Source organism: Pseudochaenichthys georgianus, chromosome 10, assembly GCF_902827115.2.
Source record: "Pseudochaenichthys georgianus chromosome 10, fPseGeo1.2, whole genome shotgun sequence".
NCBI lineage: Eukaryota > Metazoa > Chordata > Actinopteri > Perciformes > Channichthyidae > Pseudochaenichthys > Pseudochaenichthys georgianus.
Window position 1 is genome coordinate 32,385,089 of NC_047512.1, and position 13,013 is coordinate 32,398,101.

Here is a 13,013-nt window from a genome sequence, read left to right on the forward strand (position 1 = left end):
AAGGGTTAAAGGGAGACCTAGATTGCAGTGGGGTTAGCTTAATTATTTTACTAGGACACGTCGGACTTTTAAAAGAAACCTGATATAGACACCCCCCCCCCCCCTCTCATCATCTATGAAGAGCAATCCATGTGTAAAACAACAGAAGTCAACAAAGCTAAGTCCTGTTTTTCTAATAGAGGTCGGCGGGCATTTCTGTAACGTGCACCAAGAGAACGAAAACAAACTCAAGATGTCACCAGGAGAAAAAAAATCCACGTGGCTTGGGTTGCTATGGTGACATATTAAACATGGCAACAAGCAGTGTAGGTAACAGAACAACCCACAGGCGTGTACTGGTGATCAAACCAGAGGAAATGGAACAGCCTGAACCAAATGTACAGTGCAAGCAATGAAGGGAAGTTTAGTGTAATGTTAAAAAAGCTGGAATACAAGAGATACAAGACGATGAGCTTTACAAAATACATAAAATATCATGTAGTTGTTGTCACTAAAAGGAAACGCCTTGGATCTAAACAGTTAAATAATTCGTTTTAACAAAACTGTTCACCATTGTTCTGAAGAAAATCTCAATAAAAAAATGAAAACCGCCGGTTTATTTAACTTTGAGTAGCTTAAAAACAAAATGCTGATGCACCTCAAGGTATTCAGTGGTCATGTATAACAGATGTGACTGCACACACCATGTATACCCCAGAGTGAGCTTCATCTCTTTTGATTAGTCCGGGTTAAATAAATGAAGGTCATTTAATAATTGTAGGTTAAGCTCCGGTCAATGTGTGACATGGACGCCCTGTCAGGAGCAGTAACCTGCACACAGGCCTGGAGTCAGTGAGCTGAGCTGGTGGGGAAACCAAACATGCCGTTGGTGCCTGGACGCGCTGAAAGGATCCCTGTGTTCTTTGAATTCCAACAGCCACGTTTAAAACAAAACATTATTGCAGCTGCGACTTCGCAATCACCCTCCCCTGAACCCCCTTTTTAATTGGATGTAAAACTTGCTTTTGACAAACTTGGCAGCCGCTGTTCCATCAAAGACAGCACTTAAGATTCGTACAATAGCAACGGCTCAGAGTAGGCCGTGTTAAGATCCTGGGCCCGCTCCAAGTCCTCGCTCTTTTTAAAATGTTGTTTCCAACAACGGAAAACACTTCACATCTCTCCTGTTTTGGCATCTTAGGGCCACTTAGAAGGCAGCGAGGCGACACTTCATCCTTCAGGTGAGCGGCTGCTGTTTACAAAGCAAGCATTCAAGAAGAGTGTCAACAATGGGTCACGACAGGTGTCTGAGATGGCATGGAAACATGTGGATTCTTTAGAGAGAAAAATGCCTTGTTTCTTGACATTTATCTGCATCAACTTGCACATGGCTCGAGTCGGCCTTCTTCCCCATAAAGGGGGAGCAGGCTAATCCCCTCCTCTTAAAGTCCGTGTTTCAGACGGGCGCAGCACTCAGAGAAAGCTCCAGCTCTGAACTATCAATCAGGACAGGGAAGTGCCGGGATAAGAGCGGGGCTCTATAAAGTGGCGCTGCTAAACACCGCTCTGAGCCGAGTGTTGCAATTAATCCACTTAAGTGCAGTTAAGGGGCTTTTCACAGCCAAGGTGCGTTTGATTCTGGGAGAGGTGAAATTGTTGCTCAGCGGTTGAAAGGTTTAATCCCAGAAAGAGGCAGGAAAGGTGTTAATGATCAATACAAATGTGTTTCTAACTAGTTAAATATGCACTTAAATGAATAATCGCAGACACTTCAAGCCTCTTTACACGTGTGCAGCTTCTGGAGTATCATTTGAATGGAATCCCCACTTTTGTGATAGAAGTGGATTTTATTCTAACGAAACCGATCATCTGTATTGATGCGACGCGTTGACGGTTTCCTTCATCGCAGAGTTTAACAGTCCCCGCCTCTTCTCTTCCAGGAGCCCCGCTGAAAGTGTGTCCGCAGGGTTTCTCCTGCTGCACGGTGGAGATGGAGGAGAAGCTGAGCCAGCAGAGCCACACGGAGATCAAAGCTCCCGTCTCCAGGCTTAGCACCAACCTACAATCCACCTTCAGACAGAGGCACGACCACTTTGACAGTAAGCAAACACACTCGGCCAAACACACACACACACACACACACCGGCCACTTTTCAGACTACAATGTGCTGCCAGAGTCGAACACGGAGTGGGGCACGATGGCGTCATGAGGGTTCCCTCAACAAAAAGCAATGGGGTTTTTTCATAACATGTTCGATTATAACTCAAATAAGCTCTTTGGCAAACACACGTTTATGCTACTTACACGTCAAGCAGGATCATCTACATATTAATACCACTTTTAGGATTTTTGTAAATGCAATCTCCTGAAGTAAAAAGCTATTGTTAGGCTGTAACTGCATTACTTTACCTCACCACCGCTAAGCTAAAGTTAGCTTATGTTCATTTAGGCACTTGTTTGGAACTGCTTTTTTTAAGACGCATAAAAAGGCTCTGACATTCACCAGCAGAGGCATTTTGGATGTAGATTGTCGTTGAACAAACAAGGAAAATATTTCCCCTAACAAACACTCTTATTTCAGACATCTTACCAAAAGTGTCATTTACATTTCTTTAGATGAGGGAACCAAAATGGCGAACTCATGGCCGGTTTGTAGGACTCCTTCCTGCACGCTGCTGCTGCTGCTGGCCGGTTTCCCACTTAGCTGCACTTGTGTTGCATGATTTGTGACGGACGCCCCCACCTGCCAGTGCACTGCCCCGAGCGGAGACAGTCTGTCTGTGTCCGTTGGCCCGTCCACCTGTCTCTCAGCGTCTCACCCCCCGGCCTCCATGCCCCCCTTCACCGCCCGCTTCCCCTTCTCTCCAGAGGGACGTGCACGCTTCCAGACGGACCACACACATCTTCAGATTTAATCTTCACTGTACTTCCTGTTCCTCTCTGTGTGTGAGCGCATGTGTGTACGCCTGTAAATATTGGGATCGGGTTTCCGTCGCCTGCGGGTGGGAGAGCATGGGAGTCGGCGCTGAGTCACCGAGGTAGCTTTGACTACCATCGGCCACCAGACCGGTGTCACCGCCGCAGCCATTCAAGAAAACAAGGACGGAAAAGTGTAGAAATAGTTGGATTTTAAGGTTTTTGAATACTTTGTGCTCGTTATGTTTGTGTTTTGTGTGTACGAATGCGGGTCAGAGACCTTCAGATGTTATGTGTCTGTGAAAGGGAGCAGGGGATAGTCAGTAACAAGGAGAGTGTGTATTGCAGCCAGATGTGAACAGGAATGTGACGTGTCGGAATGCAGTGGCTGCTCGAGTCGTCCCGCCCCTCTTCTTCTTCTCTCCTCGCACTGCCCTTTGTCCCATCTCATGCCCCACGCTCCCAAAAGCCCTCTCCTTGCCCCTCTGAACTACCCCTTCTCTTTCCACCATGCACACAGTCTGGCTGTTCATGTCGACCAATGTATGCATTACTTCAATCTAACATCTTGTCTTCACTTGCCACGCTCTTCTTTTGTCTTTGCTGCTTTCTCACACAATCGTCTCTTTTTCATGTAATTATGTTATTTAAATGAGAGCAGAAATATAAGAAAATAACACATCAAAAATGTCCATAGCAAACGTCTTCAACCCAAATATATTCATCGTACTTTAACAGAGACAACTTGACAATATTCACATCTTGGTGAATATTTAGTTTAAATCAAGTGATTTTCTACTTGAAAAGAAAATGTCTTTTATTTGAATATGAAAATATTTGTAGATTTTCCTTTGCTTTTTCATTTAATAATCATTGCAGATTTACATTACCCAAAATTAGTCATTTAACTATCTACTTAATTTGGCTATATCTTTTCGTTAAATGTAGTGTACGGTTGCATATACAAATGCACCTTTGTCTTGCTGGGTGGTCTTCTCTTCTGAGAGCGCAGCGGTGCACGCACAATAAGACAGACAGACAGAAACATGTCTTGTAGCCGCGTTGCGTTTGGTCCACAGGGGCTGCATGGTGAAGCTCTTCTTGTCTGCACATTTAATAATGGATGTGTTCCTGTCTGACTGTCAAGCCTCAGAGAAGATAGCAAGACAAAAGAAGTAGTTTTTTATTTGTATTTTAGTAACTGATACAACATCATTCTTTTGACATTTATATTTTATTGTGGCTGTAAATGTAACATTTAATCATCAAAAACACATCGAAATGGACAAAACTTTAACAGCTATTGAGTCGGGCGGTCCTTCCCCCCCCCCCCAAATCACTGTAGGCAGGTACTGTTAGATGTGGTATCTCTTTACAAAGCCTGCTGTGCTCCCTTCCACCTGGGCCATTAGACCGTCCCTCACTGGATACTGTGACAGGCTCGGGTTGCCATCCTTTTCTTTCCCGTTGTCACACGGAGACCCCAAAGGAGACACTTCCTGTCCCTGAAGCTAGCACAGGAAGTTCTTTATTGGATCGCTGTTACCGAGGTGGACTTTCACGGCAATGACGCAAGCTAATCGTTCCCGAGAAGTGCAGCGAGCGTAAACACAGCTGCATCTGTACACTAAGGCAGACACAACAACAACAACACACACACACTAACAGGAAGTGGTGTATGTGATTAGGCAGGCTCTCATCATGCGCCCGGAGCTGGGAGTCACGGCCAATTAAGACCAGGGCCAGAAATAGTTCTCCACTCCCTCTGTGTGTTTGTCCTGGCCTCCGCCTGTCTGTCCTGTTGCACTGACCCCTTCCAGCAGAGCAGGGCCTATGTCTGGGATTTAAGCACTTGGATTAAGGCCCCTTGTCTCCAGACACACACACACACACACACCAAGAGACATCCATCCGAAGCTCTAAAGTCCAACAGCAGGAGGGACAGAATCCCATCCCATGAGAAAAGGGAGAAGCGCTGGGACTAATTGGCACAAATAGGATGTAATTACTGCTGGGTATTGGGAGGAGCGGAGTTTATAGGGACACGGTGGGGGGAGGGGGAGAAGCTCCTCGGGGGAGGAAGTAGGAGGGAGGAGTGGGAGGAGATCGGTCAGCTCCTCTGTGATGGACTGAGCCTAAGATCATCGCTCATCATTTTCTCGGCAACGTGTGGAAGCGATGACAGGCCGAGGGGGGGGAGAAAAGGGAAGGAGGAATACTCACAGGAAACCAGGACTTGTCTCCTATACTTACTTTTTTCGCAACAGATGACATTCTCCCCCAGAGTAACCTTTCACCCACATCCTCTCAGACCCTTGGCTGAGCGACAGGCGCATGTTTTTTATGGGAAAAAACCTGAGGGAGTGCTCGGCTCCTCGGCCCGTTGGCAGACGGCTGCACGTCATAAACTGTTTTTAATGACGATGCAAGATGCCTGTGTAATGCTGCTCATACTTCAGACCCTCTGCTCGAGCCAAAGAGCCCCCCCCTCCTTATACTGCCATCACTCACACACACCCTGCACAGGCTACAATCTTTGTAACCATTGGGTTAGTCCTAGCTCATTACAGGGCTTATCTATTTAGCATATAGGCATTACCGCTCCGACACACTGCGGAAAGGAAATGGAGAGGTTGCTGGTTGTCCTCCTGCTCCGTGCCTCTTCCTCCTCCTGCTCCGTGCCGCCGCCTCCTCCTCCTCCTCCTCCTCCTCCTCCTCCTCCTCCTCCTCCTTCGTCTCCTTTCACTGACTTTAAACTTGTGGCTACTATGACATTCCAGGGGTGGGGGGTGAAACCTTTTGTTTTAATCTCTGTCAATGGAGCGTGGAACTTGGTGCCCTCTCCCCTGGCTTTGTGTGTGTATGCGTGTGTGTTGGTTGTGGGGGGGGGGGGCAATGATGGCGGGGAGGTAAATGGAGGGGGCTGCAATGTTTCCGGTATCCTTGGCGACACAGTGGGGATTTGGAGTTAAAAAAGCCCTCAACTTAACCCGCCCTCACCCCCTCATTTTTTCTTTTTAGTGTGTCAGTCTGAAGTGGAAGTGACAGCACTAGTGTGTGTGTGTGTGTGTGTGTGTGTGTGTGTGTGTGTGTGTGTGTGTGTGTGTGTGTGTGTGTGTGTGTGTGTGTGTGTGTGTGTGTGTGTGTGTGTGTGTGTGTGTGTGTGTGTGTGTGTGTGTGTGTGTGTGTGTGTGTGTGTGTGTGTGTGTGTGTGTGTGTGTGTGTGTGTGTGTGTGTGTGTGTGTGTGTGTGTGTGTGTGTGTGTGTGTGTGTGTGTGCATGGGAACGTTACATTTCAAAGCCAAGCCGAGGCACCCGGAGGATCTGCAGCGGGCCTCGGAGCAGACGTAGAGAGGATAAAATAAAAAAGGGGCGAGTGAATGCCTGCATGCACACGAGACTGAAGGTGAAGCATTTTTCACAGACTCCGAGGAATTCTCATTTTGTACAGATTAAGAAAGTTGGGGGGGTGGGTGGTGTCCGTGGGAGAAGGGGGGGCCTGGATTATTGGGGGTGGGAAGGCGGTGAGGGGGATGATGGACATTCCTCAGGATGAAGTAGGTCATTGTTCCCTGTCTCTAGTGAAGAGAGCCCTCTGAAGGAACTGATGAAGTGAAAGCAGCGGAGGGAGGGAGATGCGGGGCGGGATGGGGGGGTACAGGTCCACATACGGGAGGGGATGGGCGGGGGTCGCATTATTCAGTAATCCTATTGAAAATGCCTCTGAAGGACAGTCCCGAGACAAGCCGGGAGAAAGGAGAGCGAATGGAATGTGACAACAGAAAAATGCCATTGATGGTGGTCAGTTTGAAGCGGCTTGATGTGGAGAGACGTCTCCGCTGAAAGCAGCAGAGCCTCGTCCAGCCTGACAGAGATGCTCCGGCTCCACCTTTCACCCCCCAAACGCTCTCATCTCCCCATTTTCCAACCGTCCCCCTCCCCGCTCTACATTCCTTTGCCTTTTTATCCAAGATGTTCTGCTTAAGCTGTTTCTGTTGAGCTACTCAAAGTGTCAGGCCATGGGCACAGGTGAAGTGGAATAACCGTCTCTTAAACTGGTGGCAGCCGCGCATGAATAAAGCCAAAGAGCGAGGTGTCCTGGTCTTTAGATGTGCTCTAAAACAGCCTTGTGTTCGCACAATGTTACTTTTGAATGTTATGTTGTCTGACAACAGCCGTGGTTTATTTATTTGTATAAACTGCGGGGAAGCTGGAATCTGGATATTGCAATGACTTGATGGAAACCTCACAGTGTGCTTGTGGTTGCTCGTGTTTTGTAATGGAAAATCGCCAAAGTGTGAATTCACTTTGACCAAACAAGTCCAATCAGAAGCATTGCGTTAAAGATTGATACGATCAGTCTCTGTAGCAATATGGTATCCATCAAACACATTCCATTTCCTTTGTACAAAGATCCCACCCTGTCGACAGACGAGAAATGTTAACAATGGAAAATGTTATTGTTCTATTGGCAGCCTCAGCCTTTGGTCTTCTCAATAACCCCCCCCCCCCCCCCCCCCCCCCGTCTTTTCTCCAGAGTTTTTCCGCGAGCTTCTGAAAAACGCAGAGCTGTCGCTGCACAACATGTTCGTGCGGACGTACGGGATGATGTACGTGCAGAACGCCGAGCTGTTCAAGAACTTCTTCGAGGCGCTGACCAGGTACTACGTATCGGGCGGCACCGCTGTCAACCTGGACTCCATGCTGTCAGACTTCTGGGCCGACCTCCTGGAGAGGATGTTCCGGCTGGTCAACGTGCAGTACGAGTTCAGCGACGCCTACATGGAGTGCGTCAGCCGGCACACGGAGCAGCTGCAGCCGTTCGGAGACGTGCCGCGCAAACTCCGCATCCAGCTGACGCGCGCATTCGTCGCCGCGCGCACCTTTGTGAAGGGCCTGACGCTCATGCCCGACGTGGTCAACAAAGTCTCCACGGTAAGTTAGAGGTGCTTGTGAAGCAGTCAACCTGATAACCCTTTTCTTGTGTTTCTAACTTCGTATCTTGGAAAAAACATTTGGAGTTCCTTTCCAGTCTCTGAAACGAAGCACAGACTGCTCTGGTATGGCATGTTTCTCCAGGATTGTGCTGGACGAGTGTTCTCGCTGTGGTGAGATGATCACAGCATGCTAACTGCCCTCTGCCTCCTCCAGGTCAGCGCGTCTCCCAGCTGTGTGCGAGCCGCCATGAAGATGTTGTACTGTCCCTACTGCTCGGGCCAAGTGGCGCTGAAGCCCTGCCAGAACTACTGTCTGAACGTGCTGCGCGGCTGTTTGGCCAACCAGGCCGACTTGGACACCGAATGGAACAATTTCCTCGGTAAGTCAAGGACACCTCCTGCAGCCGTTATTAGACTAACCCGCCCTGCTGTTTGATTTGGCACCAAAGCGTATGTATACAACTCCCTGCTCCTGAGTTCCTTCTACAAGTTGCCATTGCAGCGCTTGTATATCACCGTAGAATCATTAAAGTGTGATCTAATCTTCTTCAGCCTTATCTAAACATGCACCCCTCTGTCCCCCTGTGGGCATGACACCAGTATGACATGATGGGGATTGATGGCGTGATGGATCTGGGCTAATTAGATGTATCATTTATTTTTTTTCAAGTGTAATTTTTGCACTCTATTTAAGCAAGAGCATTTTCAACCTAGCAACACGGTGTTTACTGTAAAATATAATCATGTACAAACACGTCCCTCATTCTTTACCGTCTCGTATAAGTGCGGGGAGAAGAGGGAGGTGTACATGTTGTGACCCACAGGATGAATGCAGCACCTGTGTTGTGTAAACACACACAGATCAGTTTCATTACACTCAGGGTGGCGTATCCACTCTCTGTGGAGGTATTATATTTATTCCACATCACAGGCCTGCGTGATTATGAACCAGCGATACCTGAATGTGTGCAGTCGTCTGGTTTCTGCTGCCTCCTACTACTCTGCCACAATCTGAGGGCTCTTTATCACCCTAATATCTCCTTCTCTCGGGCGTGTGCTTCCCCCTAGTGGCAGCTTTTTGTTACATCATCCATGTTTGAAGAATGACTAAATGTCCTTTTCTCTTTTTTAATTTAATTTCTCCTGTTCTGGTTTTCAGACGCCATGCTCAGTCTGGCCGAGAGGCTCGAGGGCCCCTTTAACTTCGAGTCCGTCATGGATCCCATCGACGTTAAGATTTCTGAGGCCATCATGAACATGCAGGAGAACAGCATGCAGGTGTCGCAGAAAGTAGGTATCATTTCACTGTTTAAAAAGAAAGACAAGAAAATGAGGAGATAATTTCCACTAAGTTTCTTTTATTTATCACAGGTTTTTCAAGGATGTGGGCAGCCTAAACCAAGCGTGGCCTTCCGTTCCAAACGCTCCATCAAAGACACCGGCTTTAACGGACGCTTCCGCCCTTACAGTCCCGACGCCAGGCCCACCACCGCCGCCGGGACCAGTTTAGATCGCTTGGTACGGCCGAGAAACAACCCAAAGCACGACCCCAAAACTGTTGCTTAGCTTTAAGTAAACTGACATGTTTCTTTCTTTTTCTCAGACAACTGACGTGAAGAAGAAGCTGAAACACGCAAAGAAGTTCTGGTCCACGCTGCCGGAGACGGTGTGTGCAGGCGAGAGGATCGAACCCGGGGACGAGTGCTGGAACGGAACGGCAAAAAGCAGGTACGAAAACACACTGAATCAAAATGTTGCTGTATTTTAGGTATCCAACATCTTGACTAATATTGACTCTTACTCTACACAGGTACGAATCAGTTGTCATCGCCAACGGACTGGCCAATCAGGGATTAAACCCTGACGTGGAGGTTGACATTACAAAGCCGGACACCGTGATCCGCAGTCAGATCGCAGCTTTGAAGGAAATGACCACCTGGCTTAAGGCTGCACACAGCGGCAATGACATCTCTGTCGATAATGGTGAGGAGGGTTTACTTCACCATTTATTCCTCTATGTCGTTATTCCCCAGTTGAACAAATCTGACCCTGGTCTCTTTTTATCTTCTCTAGACGAGGAAACCAGTGGAGATGAGGGGAGCGGCAGCGGTTGCAACTCTGACAACGCTGACTCTCCATCATGCAACGAGGACGACATCTACTTCTCCACTCCGCCGAACCCCGGCAAACCCCAGGTTCCTGTGTTGGCCAAAGATAGATCGAACGGGGGCGTGGCCTCCCAGGGGGGCATGGCGCTGGCGCTCTGCGGGCTGGCCCTGGCCCTGCTCGCTCCCCACTTGAGATAAAACTGGCTGGGCAGGAAGAGGAAGAGAAACGACCAGGAAATGACGGAGCGAAGGAGAAAACTGTCAGAGAGACTTTAAAAAAAGACTGCCTTCAGGACCTTGGACTGTCCGCCATTTGGGGGGGGGGAAAAGACTCTTCTCAATATTACAATAACTTCACTTTTAATTATTTGTTTGTATGTTTTTAAGGACATCAGTGTACAGCAACATTTCCTCCCAAGAGATACACCTCTTCCCCCTTTTTACCCCCAGATAAACCTTCTTATGGCTCTTTCGGAGCTCCACTATGGTTCTGCGTGCAGCATACAGACATCATATACTAATCTCATATACACTTGTGTGCCTTCTTCAATGACTGCCATCGGATATCTCAGTAGAGCCAGATGTTTGGTTAAACATGGAGGGCCTGTGGTGCGACATATCTTCATATTTCTGAGGATGCTCTTTCTTTCATTTATTCGGAGATCAACAAATCATCTGATTTTATAAATCAACAATTCAAGAACAATCATTAGATACGCATACTGTCAAAGTGTGTGTCATTTACAAGCCTCAACTGAAGAGAAGTCCAAGCGTGTGTTCGCTTTGGAGAGGCGGTTAAGTAAATTCTCAGAAATACAGCGATAGAAGTGACATCACAGGTATTTATGTTTGACCCGGGGATGGAATCATTTTCTAGAAGAGCATTTTGGGAGCATTACAACAACTTTTCATTTCCTTCATTTGTTTCCTCAGCGTAAACAGTTCAACCGTAGGGTCATACCTCATGCATGCTCTCGTCGTCAACGCAAGCTAGTGAGTCGAAAGTGTCTGATAGAGTCGGTGAAAGGTAGCTGGCGTGGAAGGAGGAGGACGACTCCCCCTGGCATTAACCCTAGAGAAGGCAAAAGCTGACGAGTCCTAAAAGCCCCTTTTTTTGGTACTGTAAAGCTCAGGTCAGCGCGGGAGGATCTGACTCTATACAGTCTTATTGTATGACAAGAGAAAGGCGGCGACACGTATGTTCACATTAAAACTAGAGAAGAGAAACAAAAGACAGTGCTTTGATCAAATGAAATCAAGAGAAAGATTATTTTAATACAGGGTTTTATGTTGAAGAGGTGTTGTAATGTTTAGCTATTTTTGGTATGAAGATATATATTAGGTACTACAGTGGATTTTACTGCTAGTTTTTTAGGTGGTGGAAGAGGACGATGTGCACAGATATCGGGGGCACTTTCGGTCAGTGTGCACCTTTTTTTTGGTGCTCGTTTTTTTTTTCTGTCAGCCAACATCCCCCGTTCCATAATACTCACTCGTGCCTCTTTAGCGGCGTGCGTGGGTATAAACGGACTCATTTGATCGACCTATCCTCATCCTCATCATTTCTACTGCAGGTGGAATGTTGAAGTCACAAGTGCTACCAAATTGAATGCAATGTATGGTGCCTGATCTTTTCTATTTTTTATCCTTGGTACATTATCAGCAACTTCTTGAGGTAAAAAAAATATAATGTAGATGTTTGTTTTTTTCTCTGCTCGGATTCCATATCTTGAGGATGTTAACAGCTGACCAGCACAACACAAGATTGTTTTTTTATACCTTTTTAATTTGATGACAAGTTGCTATTTCATCTTTAAAATGATGCTGCCTTGAGTTGTGTATAGTAACTTATGCATGTATTTTAACTTCATTGCAAAACATGCTTTTAGAACTGACATAGATGATCCAAAATACAGTATTCATGTTTCGATATGCAAAACCTAGGTGAAAATAATTGATTTCTAATTGATCAGATTGGATTTGGAGGCTCTGAATCATGCTCTGAATATGCATTTTGTAAAAACTGAAAAAATGTCCCGCAGTTTACAGATGGTGAATAATGCTTGTGCCTCTTTACGCTTTGAAATTGACAGGTTGATTGTAAAACTTACATGACGTTTTCTTTCAAAAAGCAGTGAAGTGATGTCACCAATTTAATCAACAAGGACTTCGATATAAAATATAAAAATTGGACTTTGAGAAAACGGCTAAGCAACCCAAGTAAAAAATACAGAAGCCTTAATTTAAAAAGAAAGATACGCTGTGTTCCGCAACTTGGTTACCTCCGGCCGTCAGTTTGTTTTTTGTGTTTCCACCTACATTTCTAGCAGGGCTTCTGCATGTGTTCACGTCATGTGGAGGAAGTTGTGTCGAGTGTGAAGAAACCCGACTTTCTGAGAGTCAGTCGCGGTTACGATGGTAAATGTCTGTGCTTGCGGGCCAGGGCAGCAACATGTTCCAGCAGGCGGGAGTTGGTCCGGCTGCTGGATGTTGTTCATTCGATCCGCAGAGCAGTCGGTATCGAAAGCCTTCCATCAGCCCTCGGCCCACAAGAACAGAAAGGACTCATTTTCTAAATGAGTGACTGACTGAGAAGAATAAAAAAAAAAAAAAGTGTAAATAAAGAACAGCCGGTTTAGATGTCTCTAAAAGAGGCCGTAACAGTACACCAGATTTTTACTTGTCAGAGTATCTCCTAAATGTTATGTTAAAACAAGATGAGATAGATGTTCAATTGTAAGAGAAAATGTATATTAAACAACATTTCTTAGTCTTGTTCAAATAAAGACTGCCAATATTTAAACTGTTGTGAATGGTCTTGTTCGTTTTTCTCTAAATGTCCACAGGTTCAGGTAAGAGTCACAAAAAAGCAGTCAAAGTTTATGTTTTTCTGTCTAAATAGAGATGATTAAAAATGCTGGCTTTGTGTTTTTTTCTTTTCAGGAATACAGTGAAGCCTTTAAGAACAATTGACTTGGTTGTGTTAGGGAGTTTCACTCCACATAACTTTTTAATCTAGACAAACACAACAGCTAACATTCTTTACATTTGTATGGCTTCGGTCTCTTAAAT

General features: G+C 46.3%; 1 protein-coding gene across 1 annotated transcript in view; it reads left to right on the top strand.

The window, feature by feature from the left end:
- gpc4 (glypican 4) overlaps positions 1 to 12,744 on the top strand; it is a 31,902-nt gene extending 19,158 nt beyond the window's left edge. The window contains exons 2-9 of the mRNA XM_034092519.2: positions 1,920 to 2,078; positions 7,434 to 7,831; positions 8,048 to 8,213; positions 8,993 to 9,123; positions 9,205 to 9,351; positions 9,437 to 9,561; positions 9,644 to 9,816; positions 9,907 to 12,744. Coding sequence (XP_033948410.1) covers positions 1,920 to 2,078; positions 7,434 to 7,831; positions 8,048 to 8,213; positions 8,993 to 9,123; positions 9,205 to 9,351; positions 9,437 to 9,561; positions 9,644 to 9,816; positions 9,907 to 10,139 — 1,532 coding nt within the window. The 3' untranslated portion in view covers positions 10,140 to 12,744. The remainder of the gene's footprint in view (positions 1 to 1,919; positions 2,079 to 7,433; positions 7,832 to 8,047; positions 8,214 to 8,992; positions 9,124 to 9,204; positions 9,352 to 9,436; positions 9,562 to 9,643; positions 9,817 to 9,906) is intronic.
- Positions 12,745 to 13,013: the final 269 nt, after the last annotated feature.